A 21,068-nucleotide genomic window follows, 5' to 3' on the forward strand; every position below is an offset into this window, starting at 1 on the left:
CATGTACTCAGCTAAGGGCACAGCACAAGAGCTGAAGCCAAGCCCCAACCCCTCCGCTTCTTGAGCCGGCATGGTACCTAACATGGACTAGCAGTAGGGATGTTCACAGGTGGTATTGGGGGTGCTTGGATCCGGTATATGACACTCGGCTCCTGTATTGCATGTTGCAGCTCAAGCTGTTGGGTGCCCACGATTGGTTGCATGTGTGAAAGATAGCTCTGTGCAGTTTCTCCTGCAGGATTTTGCACAGTGTGAGTCTGAAATTAGGGTGATTCCTGATCAACTTCTTTCTCATCATATTTCAACTACCCTTCCTTCCAGCTCTTTGAAAACCAAAGCCACCTTTCTGGCTGCTGAAATCAAGTCAACATATGGAGATCAGATTATGAAAGCATTCCACACACCTGTTCTCCAACTGGCTCATGCAGGTGCCCAACCCTCACATCCTGATTTCCTCCCGTTGTGGCTGTCTGCTCCAGTTGATGACCTCACCAAGCGACTTGAGAGGCTTTCTCAGCCTGATATCTACCCATATATTTGTCAATTGCCTCACCACCACCACTTTATGTACAACTCATGCTCCCATCAAAAGTCATGCAATGCTCTGGAAAACTGCTTGTGTCTCCGTGGAATCTTCCTCAATGATTCCACAGGGACAGTGTTGTGCGACATTTATCTGTGTTATTGTCCCTTCCCACTGTCTTCTTCTGCTGCATGGGATGAGGTTTTAAATGCCATACTGCAGGAAGAATTTGGCACTCTGGTCATTCAATGCATTTCACAACACATCCCATCACCCTCTGCTTGGCGTAAAGAGGCATGTGCGGATGTGAAACACTCTGTCATAGCTGATGCCCACGGCCAACAAGCTTCCAGAGAGGAACAATGGTCTGTTCCTGTTCCTCGAGATGTTATCTTCCAGTGCTTGAAAGACTATGTCCGAGGTTCAGCATGGAAAACACCACCTGTTTGTGCTGTGTGCTCACAATATGACATGGACGCTGTTGAGATTTCAGTATTTGGTGACTTGTCATCTCTCCATCTTGACTTGTTATGAGTCTCTGACCCCTATATCATCCAGAAGTGCATCGTGCAGTCGCTGTTGACATGCTTCTCTTATGGCCATGAACTCCTCAATGGCCTGATGCTAAATAAAGCTGGACTCGTCTTTGACAGTGCTGATTGTGTATCCATGACGATGTGTTTTCCTTGCTGCACATTCTTGACACAGAACAGGATGCCTGCTTTTGTACTGGCAAACCACTTATATTGTGGAAGTCTTCCAGACAGATTTTCTGACATGACCTGGCTTGAGGAAAAGGTGTGTGTGATTTACTCAATCACTGCCCATGTGACACATTTGTTTCAATCCTCAGATCCTGCACAACCAAAGGTATTTCATGGAAACACCTGTGCTCATGACATGAATATTATGTCCCCCGCTTTTGTTCTACCACGGACCCCTGCTGATATCAATGGGTTTTTGAGTATCATATTTATTGGTCCTGAGGCATTTGATCCCAAATGAATGGGTACATTGTTCCATGTGTGGAAACACAAGATATGGTTGTTTCTGCTGTGGCTGAAGGCACACAACCACATGTATGCTCACATACCACTGGACGAGTCCATCATGGATCTATACCCTTCAGATGGCACTCTCCCTGGACTACAAGACAGAGTGATTGAAGACCATGAACTAAATGCCTGGGCAGTTTTTGCCACCGAGACAGATGGTTTTAGTACACATCCCACCAATCTCATGCATGGCATTGATGTCCCCCCCATGGTGTCTGACACCTGTGACCCTGTCCTGGTTTTGATGGAGAAAATGGGTGTGTCTGACCCTGAGTGTGACAAGATGAGTGGACAAGCATTTACAGCCTCCGCCCTGCACAACCTGCTTCCCAATACACATTCACCCACCTTGCCTGATCTGGTTCTCCATCATACAGAGTCAGTGGTGCCTGAATACCACAACACTTTGCTATTTCCAGGTATTTATCCTACCCTGTTTCCATATGGTATTGGTGGCTTTGAGGATTCTGAACATGTTCCTCCTTTGGCTTTTGAAAGGCAGGCTAAGTACTTCCTCAACATAGGTGATTGGCGCTTTCAGTATCACAAAACATTTATGTTTGTCATATTTAACATGCTCCAGAGATGATGGGCTCATCTGCAAACCTCTTTTGTTGTACGGAAATTGAACTTTGAAAGCATCATGTGCAATCTGGCCACAGTCTCAGCCGACGTTCTCATCTGTCTGGCTTCCCACCTCAAACAAGAATGGAAACTCTTGGCTCTGTCCACAGATGAGCAGAATGCACTGAAGCTTTTATGCCAAGTAAATACTAGGTCTGCTCACATACCTGGCTCCAAAGCTGCAAAGGTCTATGTGTGAAATGAGATCCGCAGCTATTATGTGTACTATGGCTTACCCCACATGTTCCTCACTTTCAATCTGAGTGCCACTCACAGTCCAATATTTCAGGTGATTTATGGTGACAATTTGTTGGACTTGTCTGAATGCTTTCCTCATATGCCTGCTGGATGTGTGCATGCCATGCACCTTGCCCATGACCCCGTCACTGCTGCAGACTTCTACAAGTTTTCTTTCCGGTGTTTGTTTCGCTTCTTGTTAGGTTGGGATTTTGATCAAGAGCAATCCGTCAAAGTTGGGGGCATTCTGGGCCATATTCAGGCATTCTATGGTACCACCAAATTCACAGAACGTGGCGCTCTGCATGGTCACTTTCTCATATGGCTCGAGGGTGGCATGAATCTGACAGAACTTCACACGCGCCTTTGAGGAGACATTGATTTTCAAGATTGATTTTTTTTGTCTCTTCGAAGCTGCTATCCATCACCACTTGCCTGATGTAGATGATGTGATTGATGACCATTTTGAACCCCAAGTACAATACCCTCCTGCACCTCTGGCCAAGCCCAACCCATTGTGGGGAACGTCCCCACTGTAGGCCCATATCCCATATAATTCCCATGCCTTACCACCATCTTCCTGTGCATTCTGCTACCATTCTGCTACCCATCTGCATCTCACCCAACCCATCTGCTACACGGAACCAAGCGGAACAATCGCGCACCATGCACATCATATCTCTTTAGCCCTCGGAACATCATCCTCTGTCCTGTCCCCGTCATTCCATCCTCACTGGTGAGTACTAGCTACATTCCCCATGTTACTAACATGTTCCTATCTCATTTCATATGTGTTACGATACCTATACGGATCCTTCTGCTACTTGGAACCGGTTCCTTATCTCACAGCCTCCCCAGTTGTAGTATAGCGCTTCCTGGAACCTCTTCCTATATAGATAACAATAGATGGGATCTTAGTTTTTTACCTTCTGATAGACTCAACTCCACTTCCACTTACAGAGTACTTCCCAGTACTCCACTCACTGTCTAAAATATCTTCCCAAATATATTCCTGATCTCATTGCAACATTCCTGCCTCCGTGAGTTCCGCTCAAAATGCCTGACATCGGATCTGACGACTTGGAGCAAGTACCAGACACAAGCCTGGTCTGACTTTGCCCAATCATCCTCCTGCAGGTTCATAGTTTCTTTTCCCTCCATTAGTTCCCCGTTTGTTCCCTGTTTGTTCTGTTTGTTCTGCATTAGTTCTGTTAGTTCCGCATAGTTCCACTCATTGCGCGTAGTTCCACTCGTTGCGCGTTAGTTCCACTCATTGCGCGCTGTGTTCCGCTCGTTGCGTACCTTCCGCATCTTTGTGTTCCCAGTCCTAGTAAGGACCGGAACCCTTCGGGTCGCTAGACAGAGTCTAGTCTTTGCTTTCCTTGCACTTACTTGAGGACCCGCTACCCAGTAGCAATCCCCTCAGGACAAGTATTAGTCTCGCACCCTTGTTAGACATCTGAATCACCCCAGAGTCTATTTTCCTCACCCACACTGTCTTCAGATGTGATAAATGACTGGCAGGCCATGCACACTTCTGAAGTCAAGAAATGTGGTGAGGTACTTCAATGCCATCACTGTTGGCCAGTCTGTCACAAATACGGAAATAAAGGACATTGCCAATTTTTGTTCCCGCATGAGGTAGTGGATTTTGACACTGATACAAATTCTGTCGTTCTTATGTGTCGTGACGGTACTGTGAAATATTTCAATCCTTACATTCTTGTTTCTTGTCATCACAACCACAACATTAAGTGTATTTTGTCCGGAAAGGGTGCTAAAGCTGCAATGTTTTACATTTCTGACTACATCACCAAGATGGATGTGAAGACTTATGAAGTCCTGTCCCTATTATCACATGCAGTGGCCCAAATACCTGAGCAAACAACTGTCAGGGCGAATGTTGTTGACCATGGCAAGACGCTCCTTGTCATGAATTCCAAACACAAATCATTTTTCATTCCTCAGCTTTCCTCTGGCTACTTCTAGTTACCAAACCGGTCACGTGACTTCACTTCCTGTCACATCTTCACCTCTTCACATATCACCCGTTGTTTCTCCAATTGGTTCCCCAACTCCACGGGCTAGAACAATCTCGCTTCCGGAAGAAGTACCGGTCGGATCTTGGGTTTCTGTTTAGTCACCATCTTACTCATTGCTTATATATCACTACATCATGATCAGTCATCCGCAGTGTTGTACGACTCTTTTATCATTGGCTGATTTCTTTCATACTCAGATATCTCCTCCTCAATGTTATGTATATAAGTAGGCTAGTTAGTGTAAGTACTCCTTAGACTTAACCTCTTCATTTCTACACTTGTAGTAGACTTAGACGTTCATGTTCAATCCTATCTTTGATCATTATCATCTGTGACTGAGTCCTAGTGGTTGTGTATTAGTCTTTGCCATTCGGTGAACACTGGTCATAACATTCCTCCACAAGTGCTTGTCAGTTGCAATGCGCTCAATCCAGATGCCCAGTGTGCCATCACAGTTGCCTCTGACTTGGCCACCAAACTTGGACAGAACACATCACCCTGCACATATCAGAACTTCCTGCTAACGGAAATTCCCACTGGTCAAGAGATGACACAGCAAGTGTTGACAGCCCAGGAAGTAATTAACGCAGTTGGTGCAGAGTTCAATCTCAACACCAAGCAATGGGTGGTGTTCCGCATGATCGCTGATTTTTTTGTGGCTAAATATGTCAAAAAGAATCTGCCAGAAGATGAGCAGCTCAGGATGCTTATGACAGGACCTGGAGGCACTGGCAAAACTCACATTGTAAAAGCAGTTCAATGTGTCCTGCAGCATTATGGCTGTGCACATCTCATCAGGTTCCTGGTGCCGACAGGATCTGCAGTTGCTCTAATCAATGGAATGACCATCCACAAATGGCTGGGGATCAAAATCAAAAGCAAGAACAAAGGGAAGGGGAATTGGGATCCTGGCACAACTGCAGAAGATTACGCGGTGTTGATCAGTGTGTCTAACCACGCACAACTGCAGGATGAGTGGAAGAATGTTGAATCCCTGTTGTTGAATGAGGTGTCATTGGTAGGCCTGCAGTTGATAGCTGAAATCAACCATGCATTGCAGTTTGCTAAAGAAAAGCCTCATCTCTGGTTCAGGGGAGTGTCCATCATATTCTCTGGCAATTTCTTTCAATTTCTGCCTGTTTGGGGCAGTGCCTTGTACACCCCAATATCCTTGTATGCTGGACAGAACAACACAGAAATTCAGAAAAGGCTTGGCCACCTTGTGTGGAAATTGTTGAATGCTGTGATCAATCTCACAGAATAACAACAGATGAAAGAAGACCTGGCTTATGCAGACTCCGTCAATTGATTGCATGAGTGCAAGTGTACACTCGAAGACATGGAATTGTTCAATCCTAGACTGATCAGGTCAGCTGACTACCCTGCAGGTGTGGATATGGGAGATGAAGACAACTGGGAAGTGGCAGCTATTGTCACCACAAATGCCCTCCGGGAGGTCCTGAATGCACACAAAGCAGATACCACATTCCCTCGCTCACAGACGCTCATGGTCTGTGGCGCATTGGATAAGGCCAGTCACGAACTCACCTGCAAAGAATGTAGTGACCTCCTTCACTTGAATGTAACAGCGCTGAAATCCAGCTCACCTCTGCCTGGCCACATTCCTCTGTATGAGGGCATGCCCATCATCTTGTGAAGCCAGAATCTGTCCACCAACCTTGGCATCACAAATGGCACTCAAGGGGTTGTCCACAAGATATTCACAAAAGTATGTCTTGTAGGCTTCGTATATGCCACCTGTGTGCTGGTAGAGTTCCCACACAGCAAGGTGCAACTGACTGACCTTCCCTTGGGATATTACCCCATTGTCCCTTCAATGTGGGCATTCACCACTGCTCTTGATGATGGCTATGGTCAGTCAGAGAAGATTCACATCACCAGACACCAATTACCAATTACGATTCCATAGCTTAGTCAGCATGTAGACTAGGTTCCAGCATGTTCATAGCTAGCTATTAGCTTCATCATCATTGTAACTGCTTGCCCTGCTCTTGGCTTAGGCTGCTGGCCCCTGCTCCAACATACTCCACACATCCTCTGATCCATCCAATATTGTTAGGTACCATGCCGGCTCAGGAGGCAGAGGGGTCAGGGCTTGGCTTCAGCTCTTGCGCTGCGCCCTTAGCCGAGTACATGCCCCAAATTTGGAGCAGGTCCGACATTGTCCGACGATAGGACAAGTGAACTGCTTAGGTCCACTTTGAGGGTCGGGAAGTAATAGCTACTAGCGGCGGGCCGACTAGGAGCGGAGTGGAGAAGGCAGAGAGTGATGTGGAGGGTGGATAGGAGCAGGGGGAATGTTTGGTAGGAGTGGGGAAGGCGGAGGATAATGCGGAGGATGGGAAAAGGGGCAAAGAAGATATTTGATAGGGGCAGAGAAATAAGAGGGACACTTAGAGCATGGCTCTAAGTCAGAGCAGAGGGTCAGAGGGTCAGAGGTGACAACAAGTTGAGACTTGTGTCCAGAGGAGGCAAGGTCCTACTGAGAATTCTCACAAGAGGTAACTGCAAGAAGACAAGTACAGTGGCTCAAAAAACTGTCCACATGTTTTCACATTTTTCACTATCTATGATATTGTGTGAGAATATACAAACACATCAAGGACATGCTGGTACCATATTGGAGTACTACTCCAGGGCTTCCAATTGAGCTCTATGGTGTGGGAATCGGCCGAGATATGGTGGAGATATGAGGCTTACAAAATGATGACTCATGTGGACAGTTTTTTGACTCAAGTATTTTACAGTGATAATCAGGTATTCTAGTACATTGTGTGACCTCCCTTGGCTTTAATTACTGCCTCTATCCTTCTAGGCATACTCTCAATTAATTTCTGGCAATATTATGCTGTAATCCTTGTCCATTCCACTGCTACTCTCTCCCATAGCTCCTATACTCCTTTAGGGGGGTTTCATAGGCTTGAAGCTTCTTCTTGAGTGTTCCCCAGAGATGTTCAATGACATTGACATCAGGGGACTGGGCTGGTCAGTCAAGAACATTGATATTATGTTCTTTAAACCATTGTCTGGCTCTTCTAGATGTGTGCTGGGGATCATTATCCTGTTAGGAAATAATGTCTTTTTCATCAATCCCTAATTCAGCTATGCTGGATAGCAAGTAGTCATTTATAATGTCTACATACTGCTCAGCATCCATCCTCCCCTCAACTTCAGCAAGTATACCCACACCATTCCATCCCATACAGCCCCGTACCATTAGAGAACCTCCTCCAAATTTGACAGTCTGACTAACCTCTCTGTCTGTTAGAAAATCCCTCTTCTGTTTCCACACATATACCTTCCCATCTGACCCAATCCTATTGATTTTGGTCTCATCTGACCATATAACATGCTTCCAGTCCTCTACAGTCCAGTTTTGATGGGCCAAGCCAAAGGTAGTCTTCTCTGTCTATGTTTGATAGAGAGAAGAGGCATGTCTTTTTTGTTACTGTCTTGGGATGAACTGCCTTGAGATGAACTGCCTTGAGAACATCCCTCACATTTTGTGAAGAGACAGTGGTGGTGATGGTGGAATTGATATAATGGGTGGCTTGGACGGCATTATTAGCCTTTCCTATAGTGATATGTTGGATGATAGTCATCTTATTAGCAGAGGTGGATGTCCTCCACAAGAGTTTTCCTTGTCCAGATGGCTTTCTTTGATACACTTGGCCACAGTAGACTTGCATACTTCAGTTCTAGAGGAAATTTGATGAACAGAGAGGCCAGCATAGGACAAAGAGAGGATATTGTCCCTTTGAGCAGAGGAGATGGCTTTCATGGTGATTATGACTATGACACATGAGACATTCTAGTTTATATAGTTAGATATAGTTTTAAGAGTATGCCTAGAAGGATAGAGGCAGTAATTAAAGCCAAGGGAGGTCACACAATGTACTAGAATACCTGATTATCACTGTAAAATACTTGAGTCAAAAAACTGTCCACATGAGTCATCATTTTGTAAGCCTCATATCTCCACCATATCTCGGCCGATTCCCACACCATAGAGCTCAATTGGAAGCCCTGGAGTAGTACTCCAATATGGTACCAGCATGTCCTTGATGTGTTTGTATATTCTCACACAATATCATAGATAGTGAAAAATGTGAAAACATGTGGACAGTTTTTTGAGCCACTGTAATATTAAGACTGAGGAAAATATCTAAGTACATGATATGTTATATACTTCTATGTATGAGGCAGTGACCAGGATAACTATGTTGTAAAGCTATGTACCAAGGATATAATTTGTAAGTACTTACACAGGTGAAAACATAAGTTGGAGTGGATATCAATATGTACGCATCGGATCAGTGATCGAGCGGTAATAGGAATTACCGGTGATCCGGAGTAAGGGTCTATGTACTGAAGGGGAAAGTATATATCTAAAAGGGGAAAGAGGTCCAGTTGAATGGAGATGTTATGGAAGGGGACCGGTTGAGCGGTTGAGCGGAAACATAGGGGCAGATGCAGACAATGATTGGACAGAGTGGAGGATGGATGGAGCAGAGGTGATCAGAAAGTGGAGCGGATATTGATATTAGGGCAGTCAGATCAGGTATATGACAGATATCCCTCATCCTGCAACAGATTCTACAGTGAGTAAAACACAACAACAACAACATGGACGAGGAGGAGGACTGGGAAATTTATGGGCCGAAATCTGCCCCACCAGTCCTTTAATGGTGCTGTGACAAGAGAGTGCTCTCAACCAGCAACATTACCATCACTAAGAGATGGATCAAGCAGGGTCAAGATTTCCCAGACCAGATACCACTCCTGAATGATCTCTTTAGGCTTATATCTCTGGTCAACACTGTCCCACAAAATACCCTAAGCAAAATCCTGCCTGCTAACAATCTCTCCATGTGAGCTTTAAAGAATTTTAAGCTCCCCAAAATTGCCACTTGGCATTACATGGATAAGATCTCATTTACGGAAGACCCACCTGCTGGCCAGTGGGCCTTGTGAGCAGAGATTCCTCCCCAGCCATATGTCGCAGAGCTTTGTACAAAGTTCGGTCAAGCACTTCTGGATGGGAACCTGTCAGTGCACGATCCTCACACCCCTGATCTCCAGTATCCTTTCTGGGTGATCCAACTCTGGTGGTCATGGCACATCGCCCATGATGACATAACATATTGGCAGGGCACGGGGGCTTGGCTAATGGAGAAGAAGGCAGTGTATCAAGCTGATACTCAGGTCTTCAGCCTTGCAGAGAAGAAACTGGCTGTTCTCCCCTGGAATGCGTCTGTGCAAGGACCAGCTGCGACCACTAGCAGAATGACAAAACATCTCAGGCTGTTTCTATCTGACGACAAGTGGTTGTCAGATATGCTCATCGACATGATGCCTGCTTGTCTGGTCACTGATTTGTATGCAAAACCAGCTGACATTATCATTGCCAACACCTGTTTCAGCAATGCCATCCTCAGATTTAGAGAGACACACTGGAAGTCACAAAACAACCCACTGGAGAAATTTGCAGAGAGTGCAGGGACTCACAGATACCTTTATGCTCCTATCTACACTGAGGGTCATTACATCGCGCTAGAAATCGACTTTGAAACAAAGTCTTTCAGATACAGTATGTACTTGGTGTTTGACGTGCAACTGTCATATACCGGATCCAGAAACCTCCAATACCACCTGTGAGCATCCCTACTGCTGGTCCGACCCCCTGTTTCCCCGTCCGCTCCATCCCTCTCCAACAATGCACAAAGTGCATCTCAGCAGGACTAGCCCTGCTACCTCTGCCTGACTCCGCTCCACTCCTCCAACACTACCCCTATTTCCTCCAACACTATACCACTTCCATCCGACCCTATCTGGAGCTCCGCTCCTCCACCCTATTGGTCTGCCTGATCCTACTCCTACTCCCTCTACCATCTCCGCTTTTCCGACCCACTCAGGTCCTTCAGTTCCACTTGTGTTGCCCCACCCGACTATTAGTCCACCCGACCGCCTCACTGGTCCACTCCTAGACTAGGAACCACTCAACTGGTCCTATCTCCTTTTAGTATCATAGTTCCTCCTTTCGGATCGCCAGTAATTGCTATACCCAAGCAATTATTGATCCGTCATGTATATACTATTCTCTGAGCCTCTTTCTCATATGTCTCAGTCATCTTTCTTGTAATCCTGTACACTCAGCACATAGCCTTCTACTATGCTATGCTACTTACTTAGAGTATATAAACATATGTACATCTGTCTGTAGATCTTTACTCTGAATATTACCTTTCCTAAGCCCTGCTCTTCTGTCCTTTGACTTAGGCTTAACCCAAGTCAACTCCTGTTTGCTGACCTAGGGGATTGACTCCCTAGGTTGGCCGCCTTCTCTGCTCATCCGACTTCCTGTGCCTCCGCTGCCTTTCCTGTGCATCGGACGTGTGGCTACTACTCTTGTACCTCTGTCCTGCAAGTTTCCATCCTGTGTCGGACTTCATCCGGGCAGTCTCCTCTGCTCCATTCTTACTGTTAGCTCCAACTGCAGTAACCCTCAAACTCTCTCCTGTAGGGCGGACCAATCTCTGCCCGACGTTCCCATGCTTATCTAGTAGTCCATTGGTCCTCCTTTGGAGGACCTCCACTCCGACGTCCTGTCAGAGCTCGTAGAACTCAAGTCGGACTACAATCCGAAATTAGGGGCACATACTCGAGTGAGGGGTGCAGCGTACGAGCTGAAGCCAAGCCCCTCAGACTCTGCCTTACCCCTGAGCATGGTCTTAACAGCAACAAACAACCTAATTGAAACACAGGCAACTCTCTAGCTTCTAGGAAACCACCCCAAGGTCTGATCGCCAAATTGAACTCTTGGCTCTCTTCCTGCTTTGGCACAGACTTTACCAATGATGGGCCTACCTTGCCCCATGGGCACCAAATGGACACTGTATCATGTGATCTCTTCACAATCAACACTATTGAGCACAATGTCTTTGGATATAAGCTCGGCATTGCCAACCCTGCTGCTGAGCATGCAAGGTGGTTCTGTTCAACCTTGCAAGATCAGATGGACCATCAAAGAGCCCCACTCGCCTTGGATGCATCCAATAATGAGGTGGGGCCATCATCTCATCCTGGGTTGCTGGTGGGCCATCACCTCCATGTGCAGAAAAAATTATATCTTTGGAAACAACAGGCCCGGAAACAGCATGAAAAGGTTGAGAAGGCAGAATGTGAGAAGGCAGAATGGCTCGAATGTGAGAAGGCAGAAGCAGAATGGCTTGAACAGGAAAGGGTCAAGAAGGCAAAGGCAAAACCCCTCGAACACAGTGTGGATATGAATGATGTTGATATGAACAACAACAGCATGGATACTGACATGTGTGCGTCCCAGCCAACCCTCCCCCTCCTTCTGATCGCGACACACAATGTCCTAGCTCCCCCCCTCATAAATCCTCCTACAGGGACTATCCCCCTCATCAACTGGTCTCTCCCCCTGATAATTGCGGTAGGTTGACGTCCTATAGAGACTATGCCCCCTCTCAGCGGGAGTGTGTCATGTCCCCTCGTTGAGTTTAATCCCATTCCCCACCTTGGTGTAGCTGTTCTCCCTCACCAAGACCACGAGAAGGATATCAGAGGTCACATTACCAGAATCCTCGAGGAAGTTGTGACTGTAAGTATCCTTCAATCACACGCCTAGACACAACTAATTTGTGTCCCTGTAACACACACTGCTCACAGCTACTCATCACATCACAACCATTGAGTAACCCATCCCCATGAGTTTCACATTATAATTAATGTGATTCTAAGACCAACTTGAAATGTCTCTAGCAACCCCTGTTATACATCCTATTGCTGGTCCTTTGATGCAAGCATTGTCTGCCATGCCATCTGCTCCTGGCCCTTCGTCGCTCGCTCCTATCGCTCCATCACAAGTCTTACCTCTTGCAAACATGACATCAATTGCAGGCTTCAACAGGATGAGCCATTTTGCTGCTGACACCGCTAAAACTCACTGGCTCATTCAGCGCCTTGGTCAGTTTGACGCAGCTGATACCGTTGACTTGGTGCATCCCGACTACCCTTTCTTGCATGTTGTCTCACACAGTCAGTTAGTAGTATTGAAAAAGACTGAAGTGAGACTACACATGTGGACTGCACAATACCCAGACATACCACTGTGGTTTTTGGGTGTTTGCTGCCTATCCAGGGGCCTGGATTGGCAGGTATTGGTTAGCTGTAATGATCTTGTGCTTCCTAGCCCTGCTGCACGCATTCCTGTCCCCACCCATCTCAATGCCCGGGGTCAAACCCTGTACTGGCACTGCAACATTTTCTAGGAATATCACACCCGTGTCAAGGCCATGCTTGCCCTTCCATTTGTGTGCCATTTTCTTACCATGGGTGGGTTAGTTTGGCGGATCACATTGCACTACGGGCCGGAAAGTCTGCTTGCTGCCACCCTGGCCGGGCTATCCACTGATGCTTACCTGCACCACTGTATCCACTGTATTGGTAGTGACATCGACGACATGGTGACCAATGCTGATATTGACCTTCTGTTAGGCAGCACTGGAAACAGTTCTTTATGGCCTCCCATTGATGTCTTTGAAAAGTGCCCCAAGTGGCAAGGAGAGTGGACCAAGAAGTGGGAGGACTGATTCCAAAGATGTCTCTGTGACATTGATTCTCACAACATGAAAGTTTTCTTCACCCATAAGAAGTGGATCAAAACCAAAGGTCAATATACCATCACTAAGTACAATGACCCTGGGCAAGTTGGATCTGGCAGTCATGCTGCAAAGTTGTGCACTCTGGCTGATGCCCAGTATCCACCGATGGAATTGTACTGTGCTTTAGTTTAGAAGTTGTTAGGTTTATTTGCTCCTTCGTTCATGTTCTAATACCCACTTGTTGTTACTTCATTTATTTTCTAATGCCCTTGCTTCATTCATGTTTCTAACAACTGCTTGTTACATCACACAATGGCATGGTACGGGAAGGTGCATCATCACAGGAAACATGCTGTCAATGGCACAGACAAGCACAACAATCACTGCAGAAACGAGATTTAGAACCGACCAGAATAGTATATGTTTAGAGGCTATAAACAGAATGTAAACGGACAAGGCAAAACAAGGATATTTCTACCCATCCAGATCAAAAAAGGTGCTCGTTTGAGAAGTAAAACCACCTCTGAATTGTAAGAATTTTCAGGGATAGGGTTGTTACCTTAGTGTCTAAACCAACACAGTATCAAATCAGATTATGAGGATCTGCACATCCCCTTCATGTCTGCATTTAAGAGAAAATGGATCTGCTTCTATTCTGAATAGGTATGTAGTGTATCAGAGAACCATCCTGCTAGCCCCCCCACAGATGCTCCCTGGTCCTTGGTAGTATCCTCCACTACCCTGTTCGGCCATGTACTAGTTCCAAGGCCAGCCTCAGAGACACCCTAGCAGTGCTCCTACCCACATTAATGCACATGATTATCAACAACCAGTGGGAGAAACATACCCTCCAAGCAAGGTGTCTTTGCAGGCACCCTCTGTTGTTCCTGGAAGCGACGAATATCAAGCCATGATGTTATACTCGATGGCTCGACAGCCTGCTCACCTTCTGCACATGAACCAGAACATGTATCAGTGAAATGGTGCTGCACTACAAACAGATTTGCATGATCAGTCAACAAATCTCAATGTGGTGGTTGCACATCTTGTCACAGAGGTCAAACGACTCACTGAACATGCCCAACACACTGATAAGCTGCTTTCCACCACAAATGAACACATCCAGTAGCTCAAAGACATCATTGAGTCTTCATTGAAAACAAAAATCCAGAGGCAGTCAAAGAATGTCTTGACTGTTTCAGAGACTTTCAGATGGCAATTTTGACAGTCTATATAGAAGTATAAGTTAGTCATTCATATAAGAGAGATATTTAGTACTTACTACAGGTCCAGGTGTACTTGTTTTGAATGTGAAACTGAATGCTTGAATTTGCGCAGGAAGTTCAAGTTTGATGCTGTTCATGGCTTGTCTTAAGGGACTTAGTGAAATTTTCAACAAACTCACCTGAAACCAACTTCTAGTGTAATATGAAGGCCGTAGAACAAATATCCTGGGTGACTTAGCATGGTATTTTTCTAAGTGTTCATCGACAAATTCGTTCATGGCTTTTTCTTCTGGTGCAGATAAAGGATAGATTTTGCATGACCGTGGTTCGAAATCCAGTTTAAGTTTTATTTTATGGTCAAAGGGTTGAGACGGGGTAAGGTGTCCATAGCTGCTTTGTTAAAGACATCTTTGTACATATGAAAAACTTCTGGTATGAGTTCTTCAAACATTTTTTGCTTTTCTTTTGCATAAGCTTCTTGTGCTCATTGTTGTGCGACGTTCACAGCTTTGTGTATTGGGAGAGGTGTGAAGACGAATCTTACAGAATTAGGGACTTTTGAGATTCTGTTTGTTTTGGAGACAAAGGAGAATGATGAGGGGATGTGTTCTTGGGTGAGTGGAGTGTCAAAGTTTGTTTTCTCATAGACTCCCACAAATTCTTCTCCTTTGATGTAAGCAATAAGTACTTTGTTGTCGGCTAATTCCTCAATTATTTCATCAGTGTCTTCTTCTTCAGATAAGAGATCCAGGGTTTCTTCGGTAGTTGTTTCTGAGGGAGTGAATGCTTCTTTGTCTTCTACTTCTTCAACATGAGGTTGAAGGGATGCATGATGACTTCTATATGCGATAAGAGTCTGGATCATGATTGGATTGGGTTCTAGTGAGATTTCGCTTTTGGACCAATCTATCTGTGGGTTTTCATTTTGGAGCCATGGAAGTCTGAGGATGATGTCTTCACCTCCAAGGGAGGTAATAAGGAAAGTGGTGAACATTGTTCGGCCACCTGTGGAGAAGAATAGATTACAGGCTTTAGTAATGGTTCCTGCTTTGTTCTTTGTCCCATCCACATTTTAAACTTTGATCTGTTTAGGGAGGGAGTGGGTAGAGAAGTTGTTCTTTTGAACATATTTCAAGTTGATGAAAGTTCCAGCAGCTCCTGAATCAATTAGAGCAGCTGCTTCGGCAGTTTTATTGGACTTGTAGGATTCAATTGAAATAGGAATGCGCATAGAATTTGAATCGCCTACAGAAGATACAATGAGTCTGATAGAAGTACTAGGGGTTTCTGATACTGGTCCAGTTTCCCCATTTAGAAATCCTTCTTAGAAGAGGAAGGTGTCTTTGATGCTTTCCAAGCTTTCCAAGCTTTCCAAGTGAGGAATTCCTGATATTCTGCATCTTGATCATCTTGTTCGATCTTGGTTTTGCAGACTGGTCAACCAGCTGGTTTCTGCCAGCCTGGGGTGGAGTCTCTATGGTTAGGGCAATCTTTCATAAGCCCTTTCTTTCCAGATTTAAAACATAAGCCCATCTTGCAGCGTCTGTCTTGTTCTGAGCATGAGAGCCTTGTGTTGTGTACTTGGGTGGTGTCTTCTTCGTCTATGTTAAGGTCGTGCTCAAGGGAAAGATTACTCAAAGGGCTTCGGCTTCAGCTCATGCACTGCGCCCCTTACCCGAGTACGTGCCCTTAATTTCCGAGGGGCAGAGGGGAAGTCCGACAGAAGTCCAGAAAGTCCGGAGGTCAGACATAGGGGGAGTTTGGTAGAACTCCAGAAGGCTAGGAATAGATAGAGCAAGGCTACTACAGACAAGTCCAGAGTAGAAGCAGGACAGAGTTAGACTACCCTAAGGTAGAGCCGGAGATTTAGTCCTAAGGTTTTAACCCTAAGACTTGGAGGTAGACAAGAGATTAGACTCAAGTCCAGAGAAGCAGGAATGAGCAGAACTAAGATGATATTTGAACTAAGGAGTACCAGAGTATTATAGGGGTTTATATACTGTAGGTGTTAGGTACCGAGCCGGCTCAAGAAGCAGAGGGCTCGGGGCTTGGCTTCAGCTCTTGCACTGCGCCCTTAGCTGAGTACGTGCCCCAAATTTGGAGCAGATCTGATGTTGTCCGACGATAGGACGAGTGGACCGCTTAGGTCTGCTTTGAGGGTCGGGAGGTAAGTGCTACTAGTGGCGGGCCAACTAGGAGCGGAGCGGAGAAGGCAGAGGATAATGCAGGAGGTGGAAAGGAGCAGGGGGAATACTTGATAGGAGTGGAGAAGCAAGGAGAAGACTTAGAGCATGGCTCTAAGTCGGAGCAGAAGGTCAGAGGTGACAACAAGATGAAACTTGTGTCCAGAGGAGGCAAGGTCCTACTGAGAATTCTCACAAGTAGTAACTGCAAGAAGACAAGTAATATTAAGACTGGGGGAAATATCTAAGTACAGGATATGTTATATACTTCTAAGTATGAGGCAGTGATCAGGATAACTATGTTGTAAGCTATGTACCAAGGATATAATTTGTAAGTACTTACACAGGCGAAGACATAAGTCAGAGCGGATATCGATATGTACGCGTCGGATCAGTGATCGAGCGGTAAGAAGAATTACCAGTGATCCAGAAGTAAGGGTCTATGTACCAAAGGGGAAAGTATATATCTAAAAGGGGAAAGAGGTTCCAGTTGAATGGAGACATTATGGAAGAGGACCAGTTGGGTGGTCAAGCAGAAGCATAGGGGCGGATGCGGACAATGATTGGACAGAGTGGAGGATGGATGGAGCAGAGGTGGTCGGAAAGCAGAGCGGATATTGATATCGGAGCGGTCGGATCATGTATATGACAGTAGGTATCATGTAAGTAAATCAGTCAGAAAAGTAGAAGCTATGTACAAAGCATGTGGAAAGTCTATTAGTAAGTGCATAACAGATCAAAGCAGTGAAGTTGGAGATGAAGTACAAACGGACAGATCAGTAAGCAAAGCGGAAAGGACATACCCAGTAGCCAGAGCAATAGTTGTTCTAAAAGGAGATAGTTGAGAGTGCGGAGATGAAGGCGGAGCACCAGGCAGACAACAGGACAGAGAATCTGGACTTTAGTAGGGGAGATCCGGAATTCCGGATCCAGAGGTATGGGATATGACAGTATCCCCCATAACTCGGTGAGAGGATTGGGTTTGCTCGGATAAGCAGAGTGGAAGCCTGAGATGAGTTCCGACACATTCCCGAGTTCCGTGGTGAGGAGCCAGGAAGTTTCTTTGTCCATACCTTCATAACCAGTCCAATGTACCAGGTACAGGAGTTGGCAATGTTGCCTTTGGCAGTCAAGTTTGGAGTCCAGGATTTTGGAGATTTCATACTCTGGTTCTCCATCAACTTCAACTGCAGGCGGGGGTGGCTGGATATGATTATGGATGGTGTTTGGAGTTGTGGGCTCCAACTGCAAGATGTGGAATATGGGGTGTACGGATCACATGGAGTCTGGAAGGCAGATGGTGAAGGAGTGGGTACTGGGACGGGAAATGATGTCAAATGGCCCTAGGTTCTTTTCTGATAATTTCTTGGAAGGCTGGGTGGAACGGAAATATTTTGCTTTAAGAAAATATCATTGTACTGGTTATGATAGCTGATTGTAGCGCAGCATAAAATGTGCAACATGGATGGAGCACAGATTTATGGATGAAGGACCTTTGGTTATCTACAATTGTATTCATTCATGCACAACAGGTTTGTTGTTGTGATTGTACTTCTGAGGAAGGGTGCAATGAGTGTACTTTTTGAAGGTGAAACTTTTCTTGATGTCATAGTATGTGGAGTTATAGACCTGGCTTCCAAAGGGGCATGCACTGTGGTCTGGATGAGCTTGGGATTTGATGCTAAAATGTATTGGGCAGCAATTCTGTAAATTCCTCATGTACCTGTCAAGGAGGGAAGTGCGGTTGGACTCAGGAGTTTATTTAGCTTATCCCATGTCTGACAAAACTAATTAATAGAAACAGAAAGTATCTACTTTAGGTGCTACTACTACACAGAGTCCCAGTTGTTGTGGACAACACGTGTCCATACATCACCCACCCAGACACAGTCAGGATGTAGCCGTCATTGTCATATACCCGATTCAGCCACTCCCAACACCATTCGTAGATGTCCCTACCACTGGTCCGACCCCCTGTTTCCCTGTCCGTTCCATCCCTCCTTCTCCAACAATGCACAAAGTGCATCTCAGCAGGACTAGCCCTGCTACCTCCGCCTGACTCCACTCCGCTCCTCCGACACTACCCCTATATCCTCCGACACTATATCCCTACCATCCGACCCTACCTATAGCTCCGCTCCTCCACCCTATTGGTCCGCCCAATCCTACTCCTACTCCCTCCACAATCTCCACTTTTCTGACCCACTTGGGTCCTTCAGTTTCTCTCGTGTTGCTCTGCCCGACTATTGGTCCGCCTGACCGCCTGATCAGTCCGCTCCTAGACTACGAACCACTCAACTGGTCCTAACTCCTTTTAGTATCATATTCGGATTGCCGGTAATCCATATACCCAAGTGATTATTGATCCATCGCGTACATACTGTTCTCCAAGCCCTTTCTCGTATGTCTCAGTCATCTTCTAGTAATTCTGTACACTCAGCACATAGCCTTCTGCTATGCTATGCTACTTACTTAGAGTATATAAAAATATGTACATCTGCCTGTAGGTCTTTAGTCTGAATATTACCTTTTCTAAGCCCTGCTCTCTTGTCCTTGTTTCTTGGGCAAAACCCTTGACAAACTCCTGTTTGCCGGCCTAGGGGATTGATTCCCTAGGTTGTTCACCTTCTCCGCTCATCCGACTTCCCGTGCCTCTGCTGCCTTTCCCACATGTCGGACTTGTGGCTAATCCTCTCATACCTCTATCATCTGTGTTTCCGTTCCTACTGTTAGCTCCGACTGCAGTAGCCCTCCAACTCTCCCCTGTAGGGCAGACCAATCTCCGCCTGAAGTTCCTGTGCTTACCTAGTAGTCCATCGGTCCTCCTTCAGAGGACCTCTGCTCCGACGTCCTGTCAGAGCTTGTAGAACTTGAGTCAGGCTACAATCTGAAATTAGAGGCACGTACTCGGGTAAGGGGTGCAGCGTATGAGCTGAAGCCAAGCCCCTCAGACTCTGACTTACCCCTGAGCACGGTGTGTGGACAACAAGTGCAGCAGCGAGAAATCGATCTACTACAAAGTTGGGTCTTTGCTGCCTACTGCCTCACTTGAGAACAAGCACGTTCGACCCTTAAGAGGATTGCTACTGGGGAAACACTAGTCTCTGTCTAAAGCGACCCTATAGGATGAAGGATCCGCAAAAGCGGATGAAACAGATAGGATGCGAAATGTATGGATTCGTCGGATGGAGCGGATGATACTCGCGGATCGGACAGGATGCGAATCAAAGTCAAAGGAAGTTCATTAAAGGTTGGATGGATAGTGGGTATAAGTCAAAGCGATTTTCTGGTAAGGTGCAGGAAAAGTGGGAGGAAGTTACATGAAGTAAGTATTTTCCGAAAACTTCTGTGCTTATAGGGTACAGTATTTTCAAGGAACACTTAGTATAGGTAGCAAGTCTAGACTGTGCCATAAGCTATCTGGAAAATAGTGGAGTGTGAGAGGATATGTCTGTGTTCAGTCAGTAACAAGGAAATGTGTGTGAGTACGTACCAATGAGGTAGAATGGACGTGGACAGGACAGATGCAGCGGATGCACAAGCTATAGGGGGAGATCCGAAGGTATCCGCTTGTCATCCGAAAAGCAGATGGGTATCGGATGGAATGGATTGGTGTTGGATGGACATCGGATGGATGCCTGATGCATCGGAAAAGTGGTGGATACAAGCCTAGCATAGGGATACTCCCTACAACGGTCTTAACAGTCATGCAGACTCCCAGCCCTCGAAACAGGTCTCTTTGCTGACCTCTCAGGCGAAACTGGGATGAGTAGGTTCTTGGGGCGCATATTCCGCACTGTAGAGCATGAACCACCTTATATACCGTGTTTGACGATTAACAAACTTTGATATATATTGTTCAGCTCTCATGAGGTGACGGGGGTCATCAAATGGCTGGTGTAGGCAGTTTGAACAGTAATTGCTCATACCTTGAAGTGGTGCAATTTCACACCAGTGTGGTGAAATGTGATACAATGTGGTATTTTACACTATGCACAATGTCCGATCCTGGTTCTATAGATGAACACATACCCACAGACATTAATTTTACTGCTAAAGCAAGTCATAACCATATTTATAGGCACTAGTTCGGCAAAATGTAATGCAATGTGTTTCATAACACAGCATATGTAGGCATATGATTTCGGATCACTGCTTCTTTTAGCAGTATTGCAGATGAACACGCATGGTACATGTGCAGTGTCTTGACATGTTGCATGCCGGTGGATCCACAATCTCTTGTGTCCATGACATGTGAACAACTGTTGCCCACGTGTGGTTTTATGACACATTCATTGCCTTTGTATTACTCTCCATCAATGATTGTGTGCTTGATGGGCTCACTTACATTTAAAATGGTGGCAGTGTGTGTTCAAGTAACATTGTACCTGTGTGGAACCCATCACATTGCAACAGCTATGGCAGACACCAAGCTTGAATCAGCAGTGGCCTTCGTCAACGAGGTTTGTCTCTCACACCATGGATGTAATTGCTGACCACAAAGCCAGGGCTGTCTTGCACCCAGGAGTT

The 21,068-nt window shown here is 45.8% G+C and overlaps 5 protein-coding genes across 5 annotated transcripts; all 5 read left to right on the forward strand.

The window, feature by feature from the left end:
* Positions 1–385: 385 nt before the first annotated feature.
* EDB91DRAFT_1255413 (uncharacterized protein) lies at positions 386–1,057 on the forward strand (the record flags this gene model as incomplete). The annotated part of the gene is made up of 1 exon (XM_041323975.1): positions 386–1,057. The coding sequence occupies one exon, from the start codon at positions 386–388 to the stop codon at positions 1,055–1,057; it is 672 nt and encodes a 223-aa protein (XP_041170281.1).
* A 576-nt stretch (positions 1,058–1,633) lies between these two features.
* EDB91DRAFT_1255414 (uncharacterized protein) lies at positions 1,634–2,167 on the forward strand (the record flags this gene model as incomplete). The annotated part of the gene is made up of 1 exon (XM_041323976.1): positions 1,634–2,167. The coding sequence occupies one exon, from the start codon at positions 1,634–1,636 to the stop codon at positions 2,165–2,167; it is 534 nt and encodes a 177-aa protein (XP_041170282.1).
* A 1,778-nt stretch (positions 2,168–3,945) lies between these two features.
* EDB91DRAFT_1038002 (uncharacterized protein) lies at positions 3,946–4,293 on the forward strand (the record flags this gene model as incomplete). Its single annotated transcript, XM_041312843.1, has 1 exon — positions 3,946–4,293. A coding segment is annotated over one exon (348 nt), but the record flags the coding sequence as incomplete, so codon positions are not given.
* Positions 4,294–5,028: 735 nt separating this feature from the next.
* Positions 5,029–5,745, forward strand: EDB91DRAFT_1063060 (uncharacterized protein; the record flags this gene model as incomplete). The annotated part of the gene is made up of 1 exon (XM_041314584.1): positions 5,029–5,745. One exon carries the CDS (start codon positions 5,029–5,031, stop codon positions 5,743–5,745), a length of 717 nt encoding a protein of 238 aa, XP_041170284.1.
* A 3,926-nt stretch (positions 5,746–9,671) lies between these two features.
* Positions 9,672–13,117, forward strand: EDB91DRAFT_1255416 (uncharacterized protein; the record flags this gene model as incomplete). The annotated part of the gene is made up of 6 exons (XM_041323977.1): positions 9,672–10,092; positions 11,267–11,958; positions 12,025–12,126; positions 12,195–12,219; positions 12,267–12,567; positions 12,976–13,117. The coding sequence occupies 6 exons, from the start codon at positions 9,672–9,674 to the stop codon at positions 13,115–13,117; spliced, it is 1,683 nt and encodes a 560-aa protein (XP_041170285.1).
* Between the last annotated feature and the right edge of the window lie 7,951 nt (positions 13,118–21,068).

Source organism: Suillus paluster (assembly GCF_016628075.1).
Source record: "Suillus paluster strain FC165 chromosome Unknown EDB91scaffold_139, whole genome shotgun sequence".
NCBI classification, from domain to species: Eukaryota; Fungi; Basidiomycota; class Agaricomycetes; order Boletales; family Suillaceae; genus Suillus; species Suillus paluster.